This window comes from Dendrobates tinctorius, unplaced genomic scaffold (genome assembly GCF_039654945.1).
Source record: "Dendrobates tinctorius isolate UK_male_01 unplaced genomic scaffold, ASM3965494v1 ptg000241l, whole genome shotgun sequence".
NCBI lineage: Eukaryota > Metazoa > Chordata > Amphibia > Anura > Dendrobatidae > Dendrobates > Dendrobates tinctorius.
This window is the reverse complement of record NW_027361908.1, coordinates 21681841-21698544: the sequence shown is the minus strand read 5'-3', so window position 1 is coordinate 21698544 and position 16704 is coordinate 21681841. Positions and strand designations below refer to the sequence as shown.

The 16704-nt window shown below is 43.4% G+C and overlaps 1 protein-coding gene across 1 annotated transcript in view; it reads right to left on the bottom strand.

Moving 5' to 3' along the window:
• Positions 1-16704, bottom strand: part of LRRIQ1 (leucine rich repeats and IQ motif containing 1) — a 267121-nt gene that overhangs the window by 165173 nt on the left and 85244 nt on the right. The window contains exon 12 of the mRNA XM_073556994.1: positions 2543-2616. Within this exon, the coding sequence (XP_073413095.1) occupies positions 2543-2616 (74 nt within the window). The remainder of the gene's footprint in view (positions 1-2542; positions 2617-16704) is intronic.

Below are 16704 nucleotides of genomic sequence, written 5' to 3'. Positions count from 1 at the left end.
CCCTGATCTTAACACACAACTAGCAGCAGTCGTGGAGCGTACCTACGATGATCCTAGACGCCTCGTTACAACCGGAGAGCTACATGAGCCTAAAGCAGGAAAAGAGGAAAACTAACTGCCCCAGAGCAGACCCCAAAGGGTCTGCCTACAGACCCTACAAGTGCCTACAAGTAGTATTCAACCCCCTGCAGATTTAGCAGGTTTGATAAGATGCAAATAAGTTAGAGCCTTCAAACTTCACACAAGAGCAGGATTTATTAACAGATGCATAAATCTTACAAACCAAAAAGTTATGTTGCTCAGTTAAATTTTAAGAAATTTTAAACATACAAGTGTGGGTCAATTATTATTCAACCCCAAGGTTTAATATTTTGTGGAATAACCCTTGTTTGCAATTACAGCTAATAATAGTCTTTTATAAGACCTGATCAGGCCGGCACAGGTCTCTGGAGTTATCTTGGCCCACTCCTCCATGCAGATCTTCTCCAAGTTATCTAGGTTCTTTGGGTGTCTCATGTGGACTTTAATCTTGAGCTCCTTCCACAAGTTTTCAATTGGGTTAAGGTCAGGAGACTGACTAGGCCACTCCAACACCTTGATTTTTTGCCTCTTGAACCAGGCCTTGGTTTTCTTGGCTGTGTGCTTTGGGTCGTTGTCTTGTTGGAAGATGAAATGACGACCCATCTTAAGATCCTTGATGGAGGAGCGGAGGTTCTTGGCCAAAATCTCCAGGTAGGCCGTGCTATCCATCTTCCCATGGATGCGGACCAGATGGCCAGGCCCCTTGGCTGAGAAACAGCCCCACAGCATGATGCTGCCACCACCATGCTTGACTGTAGGGATGGTATTCTTGGGGTCGTATGCAGTGCCATCCAGTCTCCAAACGTCACGTGTGTGGGTGGCACCAAAGATCTCGATCTTGGTCTCATCAGACCAGAGAACCTTGAACCAGTCTGTCTCAGAGTCCTCCAAGTGATCATGAGCAAACTGTAGACGAGCCTTGACATGACGCTTTGAAAGTAAAGGTACCTTACGGGCTCGTCTGGAATGGAGACCATTGCGGTGGAGTACGTTACTTATGGTATTGACTGAAACCAATGTCCCCACTGCCATGAGATCTTCCCGGAGCTCCTTCCTTGTTGTCCTTGGGTTAGCCTTGACTCTTCGAACAAGCCTGGCCTCGGCCCGGGAGGAAACTTTCAAAGGCTGTCCAGGCCGTGGAAGGCTAACAGTAGTTCCATAAGCCTTCCACTTCCGGATGATGCTCCCAACAGTGGAGACAGGTAGGCCCAACTCCTTGGAAAGGGTTTTGTACCCCTTGCCAGCCTTGTGACCCTCCACGATCTTGTCTCTGATGGCCTTGGAATGCTCCTTTGTCTTTCCCATGTTGACCATGTATGAGTGCTGTTCACAAGTTTGGGGAGGGTCTTAAATAGTCAGAAAAGGCTGGAAAAAGAGATAATTAATCCAAACATGTGAAGCTCATTGTTCTTTGTGCCTGAAATACTTCTTAATACTTTAGGGGAACCAAACAGAATTCTAGTGGTTTGAGGGGTTGAATAATAAATGACCCTCTGAATAAACTTTTCACAATTTAAAAAAAAATTAAACAAAGAAATAACATTCTTTTTTGCTGCAGTGCATTTCACACTTCCAGGCTGATCTACAGTCCAAATATCACAATGCCAAGTTAATTCCGAATGTGTAAACCTGCTAAATCTGCAGGGGGTTGAATACTACTTGTAGGCACTGTATTGACAGTGAAACAAGATGAAAACACAAACAAAGGCAGAAAAATAGGCTGAGCAAACGATGGGGCCCGACTAACTAGAAAGGACAGGAAAGGAAAGACACTGTCTGCAATCTGCCAAAAACCCTACCAAAATAATGTCCAACACTTCTGATAGCAAAATTAACCCTGAAGTCACTAGACTTCTCCCACTATATCAGCACTCTGAAATATTCTGAGACAGAGCAAAAAGAGGCCAATCTAATAAGGGGCCAAAAGGCAAATACAGATAAATAGGAGTGGAAATTCAGCACAACCCCAGCAGGGGCTGGCTGACCACAAAAAACTGAATTGACCAACAAGAGCAAGTGTGAACAATAACAAAAACAATCTTAACTTGAGAAGACTGGAACAGAGCTGAAGTCCAAGACCTGAGAAGCAGACTGAATCACCACCACCAGGATAGGGCGTCGGCTGTCTTATATCCAGTCTGATACTACAGAGATCCAATCGTTATCCTCCTCATCAGGTGGCAGATCACTACCAATTAAACCAACCTCACTACCTCCTGTCACCACCAGAGGGAGAACAGAAGGAGAACTCTCAGCTGGTGGAGCAGAAAATGAGTTCACAACACCTGTTCCTGCATGGGTCCATGACCCAACAGGACCTCGTACTTAGAAACATGATAGATCAATGATGTCCCTAGTCTAATATAGGAAAAACAATAAACTTACAATGCGAGAACATAGCTGTGAAATGTGCTGAAATTACAGAAAAAGATATGTAATAAAGGAAATAAAATACACGTACCTGATAAACAGTTGCTACTTAGGTTCAGTTCTTCAAGTGTGATAAAGGTATTAAATGTTGCAAGGTGATTTATGCTACAAGAAAGAAAAAAAGACATGGCCATTTAATTTATGTTACATACAGTTCAGAGAGTAATAATGTAAAGCCCCCCTCATTAAACATGTCCTACAGTACAGCATCCCTCAATCATGTCTATATTAGAATATTTAGGTGGTCTTGCTTAGATTTCAGTCATTTTTACTATATTATTGATTTATTATTACTTTATTTTCTTGTATATTTGTCATAGTCTTTGTATATTTCGTGCTTTCGTATTGATTGTTATGAATTTTGTAATTATTACTTTCACCTATCTTTTTTATATTATGCAATGTTCCTCCCAGAGCTCTGCCTGAGTTTAAGAACCTCGTGTTCGAAACGCGTCCAGGTGCTCTGCAGATCAGTCCAAGGTAATTCCCTTCATGGGTATACCCAAATGAACATAGCAGCCTTTTTTTCTGAACTATCTGTTTTACTGAATTGTGAAATAAACTCTCAATATTTTATTCCTTGAGCTGGATTTCTACTTTTTTGGGATATTTTGACGTTTACAGAGACGGATCCGTGCTCGGACTGAATCCTTTTATAAGAAAAAACAGTTGGGGGTGAGCTGAAATAACTTCTTTTGTATCCATTTATGTTCCATACAGTTCAGAGAGTAATAATGTAAAGCCTCCCTCATTAAATGTGTCCTAGAGTACAGCATCCGTCAAACATGTCTATATTAGAATATTTAGGTGGTCTTGCTTAGATTTCAGTCATTTTTACTTTATTATTGACACCTGCTAGTAGGGATACCAAAAGGAGGCTATCAAATGTAAGAGCTCATCCAGCAAAATAATATATAAACCAAAGAAAAAATGGAACCAGGAGCAATTAATAAAATATAAGATTCTTATTGTTATACAAAATGAAATAAAATACAATTTTGGGAAAAATTAGTTATAAAGTTAGAAATGAGGGAATCAGCGACACCCAGTTGCCACACAGGTGTAGGTAGTGGTACAAATTGCAATATCTGAACAAAGGCATATAAAGGTAACAAAAAATGGCGCTAAATCTATATCCCTTAAATACAAGAGCACGCAATATCTTCTCAGTATTTACATAAAGTGCAATGGTGCATGAGAATAGTCCAAAATTAGGACTAGGACAAGTGCACACAAAGGAATACATAATACTGAGGGAAATAATTATATCTACCAGTATGAGACAAATATATGTAATAGGAATAATCCTAAAGTAGGAACCAATGGTAACCACAGACAGAGAGGCTGTTAGTCAATATGAGAGACAAATAGCACTGAAAGAGATAGAGCCAGAGGCAGATATATGCCATAAGTAAGTAATGAGTATATAAGCAAACACCAACCTATCTGTAGTGTGGACTGCGGGACCCCTACGAGCGTTTCGCTTCTTGCTTCTTCGGGGGGCTAAACGCGTCCAGGTGCTCTGCAGATCAGTCCAAGGTAATTCCCGTCATGGGTATACCCAAATGAACATAGCAGCCTTTTTTTCTGAACTATCTGTTTTACTGAATAGTGAAATAAACTCTCAATATTTTATTCCTTGAGCTGGATTTCTACTTTTTTGGGATACTTTTGACGTTTACAGAGACGGATCCGTGCTCGGTTTGAATCCTTTTATAAGAAGAAACAGTTGGGGGTGAGCTGAATTAACTTCTTTTGTATCCATTTCTGTTCCAGACAGTTCAGAGAGTAATAATGTTTATAAAGCCCCCCTCATTAAACATGTCCTAGAGTACAGCATCCATCAAACATGTCTATATTAGAATATTTAGGTGGTCTTGCTTAGATTTCAGTCATTTTTACTTTATTATTGACACCTTGAAACTATCTTCCTGCTAATAGACCTGTTCTTCCTATTCTCTGTGTTTATGTGAGATCTCAGTGTGCTTTGGTGTCCTGGTGCATATGAATGTTTCAATGCTTCTTAAAGGGGTTCTCCAGGAATGGAAAAAAAATAACTAAAGTTAATGTCATTCTAAAAAAAAATAACTAAATACAATTAAAAGGATCATGTCACGTCCTTTTTTGCTATTAAACTGTCCCCAATGTCTTCTAAGTGATGCACATTGCATTACGAACATGTTGATCTTAAGCAAATTATCCCAGTATTTATTTCAAAAATCACTTTTTTTTATATTTTGATGATGCCCCACAGACCTCCTGTTTCAGTCACTGGGGTGCGGATCTCTAGATTTTCAGACTCAGTCAAATGTCTTTTTCAAATTCTCAAGGCCATCACATTATAATTCCTTCCCATCACTGCTCCCTACGTCACCTCCCAGCAGATCCCGCGCTTACACAATGACTCTCAGCTTTCCGGGCACGCGCACTGAATCTGTGTGTACGTCCCAGCTTCATATGTGTACGTCCCAGTTTCATATCCTATGCGCGAATGCTCCGGAACCGCTTAGCATTGAGCTTGTTTTCAATGATTCTTTTTGAGATATAGAATATTAATGTGCTTTACTAACTTGTAACCACACTGATCTATTTCTTGATTCTTTAATGGGCTTTTATGTTTTTTTAAGGGATTTTATTACTGTTGCATTTTATTAAATGATGTAATAAAGTGAGCTAAAATTTGATCCAATATGGTTTATATGATTTATTGCTCTACATGGTGGTAATAGCTTTAATATAGTATGTCTTTGGTCTTCTGAAGATTTGTTATTGGATTTATATTGAAATGGGTTTATATTTCCAATTTTTGGTTATAATCCACAGTTTTAGATCAGGTTGAAAGGGTGGACAGCAGTGTGCGCAGCCTCTTCTTACCTCTGCCAACCTGCCATTTGCAGTATTATATCAGCAACACAGGAGGGCAGCAGTGTGCGCAGTCTCTTCTGACCTCTGCCTGTTATGAATGGGTCACCGAGAAGGATGGCAGGAACAGGCTAAGCCACCAGAAAACCAAAGCGGTTGGTAACTAAGCGGATTGCAGACCCCTGAACCTAGCAACACAACTAGCAGTAGCCATGGAGCGTTCCTACGATGCCCTAGATGATTTGTCACAGCTGGAGAACTAACTAAGCCTAAAGCCAGAAAGGTTAAATCTAAACTGCCCCGGAGCAGATCCCCAAAGGAATAGACAGCCCCGAAACATATATTGTCGGTGAGACAAGATGAGACATAAACACAGGCAGAAAACAGACTGAGCAAACGGTGGGGCCCAAGCTGTCTAGACAGGACAGAAAAGATATTGTCTGCAATCACGCACAAAACCCTAAAAAAATCCAACACTTCTGATATACAAAAAACCTGAGGCCACACGACCTCACACCCACTAAATCAGCACTCTAGTATAAACTGGAAGCAAAACAAAAGATACTAACATAACAGGGGACTGAACAAACTAACACAAGCTGTAACATATGGAGCAGGGCCCAGTGCTGCCCCCAGCAGGGAGTACGCTGAACCCTAGCAACAAAGCAGAAAGCAAAAAAAGGCACAACCAGATAAGATGCAAAGGATTAGCAAAAGAATCAATTAACTGAACCATGCAGATCAGCAGGGGACAAAACAACTCCAAATGCACAAGGAGGAAAATCACCAGCAACCTCCAAGTGCAGCCAGCTCAATTATATGCTCCCAGCCAATAATCCCAGGTTTCCAATTATCGTCGTCAGGTGGGGAACTTCCATCAACCTGGCCAGCTCCACTACTCTGAGTAACCACCAGAGGGAGCAAAGGGAGCTTCAGCTCAGAAATCCAAGCAAGGGAATTCACAACATCTGCCTCTCTGACATCTCCAGTATTAGAGGAGTTACACAGGGGGCAGCAGTGCACGCAGCCTCTTACCTCTGCCCCCTGCCATCTCCAGTATTACATCAATAACACAGAGGGTCAGCAGTGTGCATAGCCTCTTCTTACCTCTGCCCCCATGCCATCTGCAGTATTAGATCAGTAACACAGGGGGGCAGCAGGGTGCGCAGCCTTTTCTTATCTCTGCCCCTGCCATCTCCAGTATTAGATCAGTAACAGCAGTGAGAGGCCACTTTTCTCAGCACCAGTTACCCACAGTATTAGATCATATTCAAAGGGTGGACAGCAGCATGAGTAGCCTCTTCCTACTCCAGTATTTCCAGTGTTAGATCAATAATACAGGGGGCAGGAGTGTGAGCAGCCTCTTCTTACCTCAGCACCCCCACCATCTCTGGTATTAGATAATTGTTGTTTGGTCCTGATGAAGAAGTTTGGAAACCTTGAAACGTGTTGAAAAATAAACCGAATTCACGCTTCACCTCCGTGTGTGATAGCATTTTTGGAACCTTGGACAGCGAGGACCCTAAACCACAGTATTCCTCATTCACTGCACAGTATTAGATCTGAATATCCACTGGGAACACATCTGTCAGGACTCAAATGTCAGGACCCTGTCAGTGTCGGGCCCATGGATCCTTCAGGATTTGAAAAGCGTTTGTGTGGAAATATGGGCCAATGCATGAGACTAGTTTCTCCATACAGGAGTTTTGATGCTGCCATCACAAACAAAGGCTTTTTACAGTACAAAAGGACAGTGGACCCTGCCCACGAGTGCTCACATTCAACAGGGGATAGGTGAGGATACACTAGGAGAGGGTAGAGCAGGTCGTGCGGCGGTTCAGTAGACTGAGGATCACTGCAGTTTGTAGGCTTTCTGGAAGAGGTGGGCCTTCAGGTTCCTTCTGAAGGTTTCCGTGGTAGGCGAAAGTCTGATGTGTTGGGGTAGAGAGTTCAAGAGTATGGGGGAAGCACGGGAGAATTCTTGTATGCGGTTGTAGGAAGAAGAGATAAGAGGGAAGTAGAGAAGAAGATCTTGAGAGGATCAAAGGTTGCAGGTAGGTAAATACTGGGAGACCATGTCACAGATGTATGGAGGAGACAGGTTGTGGAAGGCTTTGTATGTCATAGGCAGGGTTTTGAACTGGAGCCTTTGGACAATAGGAAGCCAGTGAAGGGTTTGGCAGAGAGGAGAGGCTGGCAAATAACGGGGAGACAGGTGGATTAGTAGGGCAGCAGAGTTTAAAAAAGATTGGAGTGGTGCTAGAGGGGAGGCCAGAGAGTAGGAGGTTGTGATATTCGAGGTGGGAGATAAGGGCGTGCACGAGCATATTCAAGAATTTATCCCGGTGTCATTTCTCATTATTACACGTAGCTTAATTTATAGACATCTATGGTTTGACATTCTTTGCCTTTGTGGATTGGATGGGCTGTTACCAACATCTGATGAGAAATTCATATCACTAGCACAATTAGAAAGATAATTACTTAGAAAATTGGTGATGTGTTGAATACTTATTTCACCCTCTGTAAGTATATATACGAATACGCACACCTGTGTCAGTTTGTAACTGAATTACTGTCACTATGAGGTTGCATAACCATAAAACATACTAAGGCATTTATATATGTGGGCCAATAGAGAGGGAGTTGGCACCTGATAAGTCATACTGTAGAGTACACTGTGGTCTACACTCACCAGCCTGAGGGTGGGGGTACCGTGTCACTCACCGCTGTAGTGGAGAGCGACTACTGCTACACTCATAGTTATTGCCCACACTGAAGAGCTGTACAGAATGTACAGTGCGATGTGGGCGATACCAAGCGGGGTATGGTGGGGAGGGGGGGAGGCAGTATCATCCAAACTTTCTCCACTGCGCCCTGCACTCAGCAGTGAGGCTGAGAACGACTTCCGCTACACTAACCTTTGTGCTCGTCTCAGCTGCTACGGTTTCATTAACCTACCTGAGGCTGGTCACTTCCGCTGCATTCACCATCCATATCGAAGTGCTATACAGAGATGTACAGAGTGATGTTGGAATAACGAAGCCAGGGTGCAGTGCTCCCCAGCTTCTGTGCACAACGTTTTCTGCTGCATTCAGCGTCCACATCGAAGGACTGTACAGGAATGTACAGCGTCATGTGAGCATAAGCAAGCAAAAGGGGTCCATGTTTAGCGACTCCTGTGTCAAGTAGTTCCTTGACGCCTTTCAGATCAGCCGCTCCTGAGCCTAGTGGAGCCTTCTAAATTCAGCTTATACATCAAAACACTAGGGAAGAAACGGTGGGAAAGAAGGCCGCCTCATCCAATCAAATCCAGGAAAGAGCTGCTCCTGTTACTATGACTGCATTGTAACATGGAGGCAAAGCAGATTGCAGTTATTGTCCTTGGACATGAACTCAGCCCTTAAAGGGGTTTTTCCATTAAAAAAAAGTATATTATCGATACATCTTGAAATAATAATAACTTACACAATTGGATATGTTTAACCCCTTAGGACCAAGCCATTTTGTAGGTTAAAGACCAGGCCTTAATTTTGAAATCGGACCACTGTCAGTTTTTGTGCTTATAACTCTGGAACGCTTCAACGGAGCCCGCTGATTCAGAGAATGTTTTTTTGTGACATCGTACTTCATGTTAGTGGTAAAATTTCTTCGATATGACTTGCGTTTATTTATGAAAAAAAAACGGAAATATGGCAAAAAAAAATTTTAAATTTAGCAATTTTCAGATTTTTATGCCCTTAAACCAGAGAGATTTGTCACAAAAAATAGTTAATAAATAATAAATAATTTACCACATGTCTACTTTACATTAGCACAATTTTGGAACCAAATTTTTTTTTGTTAGGAAGTTATAAGGGTCTAAGGTTGACCAGCGATTTCTCATTTTTCCAACAAAATTTACAAAACTATTTTTTTTTAGAGACCACATCATATTGGAAGTGAGTTTATAACAGAAAATACCCAAAAGTGACAACTCTAAAAACTTCACCCCCTCAAAGTGTTCAAAACCACATTCAAGAAGTTTATTAACCCCTTAGGCACTTCACAAGAATTGAAGCAAAGTGGAAGGAAAAAATGAACATTTAACTTTTTTTCACCAAAATTTTTCTTTGGACACAATTTTTTTTTTCAAGGATATCAGGAGAAAATGAACCACAATATTTGTTGTGCAATTTCTTCTGAGTACAACAATACCCCATATGTGGAGGAAGACCAATCTTTAGGCGCACGGCAGTACTCAGAAGGGAAGGAGCATCATTTGAGATTTTGAATGTAAAATTGGCTAGAATCGAGATCAGACGCCAGGTCGCGTTTGGAGAGCCCCTGATGTGCCCAAACAGTGGAAACCCCCCCATAAGTGACCCCCTTCTGAGCTTCACAGAAGGTTAGAACGTAGAGCCGTAAATTTAAAAAAATCATTTTTTTTCCAAAAAAATGATCTTTTCACCCCCAATTTTTATTTTCCCAAGGGTAACAAGATCCCAAAAGTTATTGTGCAATTTGTCCTGAGTACACTGATACCCCATATGTGGGGGTAAACCACTATTTGGGCGCATGGCAGAGCTCGGACGGGAGGCAGTGCCATTTGATTTTTTTGGCTGGAATTGACATGGATGCCATGTCGTGTTTGGAGAGCCCCTGATGTGCCTAAACAGTGGAAACCTCCCACAAGTGACCCCATTTCAGAAACTTGACCCCCCAATGAACTTATCTAGATGTGTGGTGAGAACTCTGAACCCTCAATAGCTTCACAGAAGTTTATAACATAGAGCCGTAAAATTAAACAATCATTTTTTCCACAAAAATGATCTTTTCATCCCCAATTTTTATTTTCCCAAGGGTAACAGGACCCCCAAAGTTATTGTGCAGTTTGTCCTGAATACGCTGATACCCCACATGTGGGGGTAAACCACTGTGTGGGTGCATGGCAGAGCTCGGAAGGGAAGGAGCACCGTTTGACTTTTTCAAACGCAAAATTGGCTGGAATTGAGATCGGCCGCCATGTCGCGTGACCCCCATTTTGGAAACTAGACCCCCCCAAGGCGCTTATCTAGATGTGTGGTGAGCACTTTGACCCCCAAGTGCTTCACAGAAGTTTATAACGTAGAGCCGTGAAAATAAAAAAATCATTTTTTTTTCCACAAAAATTATGTTTTTGCCCCCAAATTTTTATTTTCACAAGGGACAGGAGAAGTTAGACCCCCAAAGTTGTTATGCAATTTGTCCTGAGTACGTTGATACCCCATATGTGGGGGTAAACCTCTGTGATTGCCTTACTGCAATCTTTGGGAGGCAGAATGAACAAATCTACAAAAGGTGAAGATTTGGTTTTATTTTCTACGCCGTTCCTGGTGTGATATTAGTGATTAGGCGACTTTATTCTTCGGGTCGGTGCAATTACAGTGATACCAGATTTATACCTTTTTTCATGTTTAGCTTCTGTCACACATTAAAAGATGCTTTTTTTGGAAGAATTTTTTGTTAGAAATTTTTGCATCGCCGTATTTTGAAAGCTATGATTTTTCTTTATTTCGGCCTACAGAGTCATGTGCGGGCTTGTTTTTTGCGGGACGAGCTGACGTTTTTATTGGTACCATATTCGGGCACATAATGTTTTTTGATCGCTTTCTATTCTGATTTTTGTTGAGACAGAATGAACAAAAACCAGCAATTCACGAATTGTTTTCTTTTTTTTCTCCATTCCGCGTGTTGTAAAATTAGTATGGCAGTTTTTTTCTTCGGGTAACTACAATTACAGCGATACCTCATTTATACAGTTTTTTTATGTTTTGGTGTTTTTTACACAATAAAAACGTTAATAGAAAAAACACTTATTTTTGCATCACTTTATTCGCGAGCTATAACTTTTTTATTTTTTCGCTGATGACGCTGTATGGTGGCTTGTTTTTTGTGGGATGATGGTTTTAGTGGTACCATTTTTATTTATATCAGTCTTTTTGTTCGTGTGTTATTGCACTTTTTCCAAGCGGTATGATACCGCTTGGAAAAAGTATAATTGGCTACTTTCTTTTTTTTTTTTATGGCATTCACTGAAGGGGTTAACTAGGGTGACACTTTTATAGATGAGATTTTTACGGACACGACGATACCAAACGTGTATTTTTTTATTTTATTTTTTTTTTAACATAAAAATGTGTTGCGTATTTTTCGGACCATAAGACGCACTTTTTTCCCAAAAAATTTTGGGGAAAAATGGGTGTGCGTCTTATGGTCCAGATGCACTTACCAGGAGACACCATCCGAGGCTGATGGGTGGCGATTTGGCAGATGATCGGTGGTGCGGGGGTTCCGCCGGCATTGGTGGAAATCCCGGAGTCCCCGCACATCCATCCCAGGCTGGTGCGGCACTTTTGCAGGTGATCGGCAGTGCAGGGGCTCTGCCGGCATTTTGTGAAAGGAGCCCCCGCACTTCCATTGTTATAATGCTGAATTGAAAATGGCCACGCATAGTGAGATCTTGGGAGACGAGATGTCGTCCCAGGAGACGAGATCTCGTCTCCGGAGTTCTCACTCTGGCACTTGCGCTGCCTCCCGCTGCCATTTTCCTGAAGCTCAATGCTGAATTGAGCTTCAGGAAAATAGCCGCAATGTAATGCTGAATTGAGCTTCAGGAAAATGGCCACCGGAGGCGGCGCATGCGCAGAGTGAGATCTAAGGAGACGAGATCTCGTCTCCCGGGACGACATCTCGTCTCCTGAGATCTTACTATGCGCGGCCATTTTCAAATCAGCATTGCAACAATGGAAGTGCTGGGGCTCCTTTCACAAAATGCCGGCGGAGCCCCTGCACCGCCGATCACCTGTAAGAGTGCTGCACCAGCCTGGGATGGATGTGCTGGGGCTCCGGGATTTCCACCAATGCCGGTGGAGCCCCCCGCACCACCGATCATCTGCCAAATCACCGCCCATCAGCTTAGGATGGATGTGTGGGGGGGCTTTCACAAAATGGCAGAGCCCCCACACCACCGAACCTGCTGCACCAGCCAGGGATGAGCCAGACCACCTCCTGTGACCCCACTCCACCATCATTCCATATCACACCCTACCCCCAGGTAAGCTGAATAATTCAGACTGTAAGACGGACCTTCATTTGACTCATTCATTTTTTTCCCTATTTTTCTTCTGAAAATTTGGGGTGCGTCTTATGGTCCGGTGCGTCTTATAGTCCGAAAAATACGGTATTTTTTAGGGGAGTTTTTTATTTTTATTATTTTTTTTACATTTTTTTTTTTAAAAATGTTTTTTTTTGTTTATTTTACCTAGTCCCTTTATGGGACTTTCACTTTCGTTGCAGGTACAGTTAGGTCCATATATATTTGGACAGAGACAACATTTTTCTAATTTTGGTTCTAGACATTACCACAATGAATTTTTGAACAAAACAATTCAGATGCAGTTTAAGTTTAGACTTTCAGCTTTCATTTGAGGGTATCCACATTAAAATTGGATGAAGGGTTTAGGAGTTTCAGCTCCTTAACCTGTGCCACCCTCTTTTTAAAGGGTCCAAAAGTAATTGGACAGATTCAATAATTGTAAATTATTGTAATTGGCAATGACTGCCTGAAGTCTTGAACTCATGGATATCACCAGACGCTGTGTTTCCTCCTTTTTGATGCTCTGCCAGACCTTCACTGCGGTGGTTTTCAGTTGCTGTTTGTTTGTGGGCCTTTCTGTCTGAAGTTTAGTCTTTAACAAGTGAAATGCATGCTCAATTGGGTTGAGATCAGGTGACTGACTTGGCTATTCAAGAATATTCCACTTATTTGCTTTAATAAAATCCTGGGTTGCTTTGGCTTTATGTTTTGGGTCATTGTCCATCTGTAGTATGAAACGAGGACCAATCAGTTTGGCTGCATTTGGCTAGACCTGAGCACACAGTATGGCTCTGAATACCTCAGAATTCATTTGGCTGCTTCTGTCCTGTGTCACATCTATATATATATATATATATATACGCCTTATCGTGTCTGTCACCGAAATCGCAGGCCGCTGAATGGTCGCGGCCGCCAGGCCCCGCCAGGACGCGACCAATCAGCGGCAGGCGCAGGCCTTAATCTGTAAAAAGAGAATTAAAATAAAAAAAAAGTTATTCTCACCTTCCGACGGTCTCCTGTCTTCTTTCCACGCGCCCGGCCTCGCGTTCCCAGTAATGCTTTGCGGCTTAGACCGCTGATGACGTCACTCTCGCCAGAGCGAGAAAGAAGACCGACGTCACTCTCGCGAGAGTGAGAAAGACGACCGACGTCATCAGCGGTCTAAGCCACAAAGCATTACTGGGAACGCGAGGCCGGGAGCGTGGAAAGAAGACAGGAGGCCGTCGGAAGGTGAGAATAACTTTTTTTTATTTTTTAATATTATTTTTGTACAGGGCCGCGGTAGTGATTGGTCGCGGCTACAGGGCCGCGTTGCTGATTGGTCGCGGACAGAGGGCTGCGACGCTGATTGGTCGCGGCTACACGGAAAGGGGGGTGAGGGGACCATGCATACCAGGAAAGGGGGGGTGAGGGGACCATGCATACCAGGAAAGGGGGGCGAGGGAACCATGCATACCAGGATTGGGGGGGTGAGGGTACCATGCATACCAGGATTGGGGGGTGAGGGGACCATGCATACCAGGATAGGGGGTGAGGGGACCATGCATACCAGGATTGGGGGGTGAGGGGACCATGCATACCAAGAAAGGGGGGTGAGGGGACCATGCATACCAGGATAGGGGGGGTGAGGGGACCATGCATACCAAGAAAGGGGGAGGGTGAGGGGACCATGCATACCAGGAAATGGGGGGTGAGGGGACCATGCATACCAGGAAAGGGAGGGTGAGGGGACCATGCATATCAGGATTGGGGGGTGAGAGGACCATGCATACCAGGACTGGGGGGTGAGGGGACCATGCATACCCTAAGAGGGGGGTAAGAGGACCATGCATACCAGGATTGGGGGGTGAGGGGACCATGCATATCAGGAAAGGGGGGTGAGGATACCATGCATACCAGGATTGGGGGGTGAGGGGACCATACATACCAGGAAAGGGGGGTGATGGTGAGCATACATACCAGGATTGGGGTGTGAGAGGACCATGCATACCAACAAAGGGGGGTGAGGGGACCATGCTTACCAGGATAGGGGGGTGAGAGGACCATGCATACCAGGACTGTGGGCTGAGGGGACCATGCATACCCCAAAAGGAGGGTAAAAGGACCATGCATACCAGGATTGGGGGGGTGAGGGGACCATGCATATCAGGAAAGGGGGGTGAGGAGACCATGCATACCAGGAAAGGGGGGTGAGGATACCATGCATACCAGGAATGGGGGGTGACGGTGAGCATACATACCAGGATTGGGGTGTGAGAGGACCATGCATACCAGAAAAGGGGGGTGAGGGGACCATGCATACCAAGAAAGGGGGGTGAGGGGACCATGCATACCAGGATAGGGGGGTGAGGGGACCATGCATACCAGGATTGGGGGGTGAGAGGACCATGCATACCAGGATTGGGGGGTGAGGGGACCATGCATACCCCGAAAGGGGGGTAAGAGGACCATGCATACCAGGAAAGAGAGGTGAGAGGACCATGCATACCAGGATTGGGGGGTGAGAGGATCATGCATTCAAGGATTGGGGGGTCAGGGGACCATGCATACCAGGATAGGGGGTTGAGGGGTAGCATGCAAATCAGGATTGGGGGTGAGAGAACCATACATATCAGGATTGGGGGTGCATTATTGCATTATTATTAAATCTCCAAAAATAAACTGCATATATATTCTAGAATACCCGATGCGTTAGAATCAGGCCACCATCTAGTCATCAATAAACACTAGTGACCCAGTGACACTGGCAGCCATGCATGCCCAAGCCATCACACTGCCTCCACCGTGTTTTACAGATGATGTGGTATGCTTCAGATCATGAGCTGTACCACGCCTTCGCCATACTTTTCTCTTTCCATCATTCTGGTAGAGGTTGATCTTGGTTTCATCTGTCCAAAGAATGCTCTTCCAGAACTGTGCTGGCTTTTTTAGAGGTTTTTTAGCAAAGTCCAATCTAGCCTTTTGATTCTTGATGCCTATGAGCGGCTTGCACCGTGCAGTGAACCCTCTGTATTTACTTTCATGCAGTCTTCTCTTTAGGGTAGATTTGGATATTGATACGCCTACCTCCTGGAGAGTGTTGTTCACTTGGTTGGCTGTTGTGAAGGGGTTTCTCTTCACCATGGAGATTATTCTGCGATCATCCACCATTGTTGTCTTCTGTGGGCACCCAGGTCTTTTTGCATTGATGAGTTCACCAGTGCTTTCTTTCTTTCTCAGGATGTACCAAACTAGATTTTGCCACTCCTACTGTTGTAGCAATTTCTTGGATGGGTTTTTTCTGCTTTTGCAGCTTAAGGATGGCTTGTTTCACCTGCATGGAGAGCTCCTTTGACCACGTTTCCTTCACAGCAAAACCTCCCAAATGCAAGCACCACACCTCAAATCAACTCAACTCCAGGCCTTTTATCTGCTTAATTGAGAATGACATAACAAAGGGATTGCCCACACCTGTCCATGAAATAGTCTTGGAATCAATTGTCCAATTACTTTTGGTCCCTTTAAAAACAGGGTGGCACATGTTAAGGAGCTGAAACTCATAAACCCTTCATCCAATTTTAATGTGGATACCCTCAAATGAAAGCTGAAAGTCTGAACTTCAACTGCATCTGAATTGTTTTGTTTAAAATTCATTGTGGTAATGTCTAGAACCAAAATTAGAAAAATGTTGTCTCTGTCCAAATATATACGGACCTAACTGTATAACACATTGCAATGCTCTGGCATTGCAATGCATTATACCTATGGAGACAGCTATCTGAGACCATGCTGTCAGCATGGTCTCAGCAGCTTTCCGTAGCTGGATGATCCGGAGGTTGTCATGACAACCCCTGGATCATCATGGCATAGATCGGGCCCTGCGATTTTCATGCACACTGAAGTTTTTCGTTATTTTGTCCTATTTGTTGTTTGCTTCACAATAAATAGAAAACCAAGTGTTCACAGTTGAAGGCATATTCTTTGCATCAACTGATGCAAACTATTAAAAAAAACTGTGAAATTCCAGGGTCTGAGGTAGCAAAACACGAAAAATGCCAAGAGGGGTTAATACTTTTGCAAGCCACTGTATGTTGGAAGATCAGCAATATAAAAATAATGTGGGACAATATGATGCCAAAATGAATCAATGTTTTATGTCAAAACTTAAAAATAATAATAAAAGGGTGAGGGTAACCATTTATTGTGAAGTACAACAAATTAATACATGTATTTCT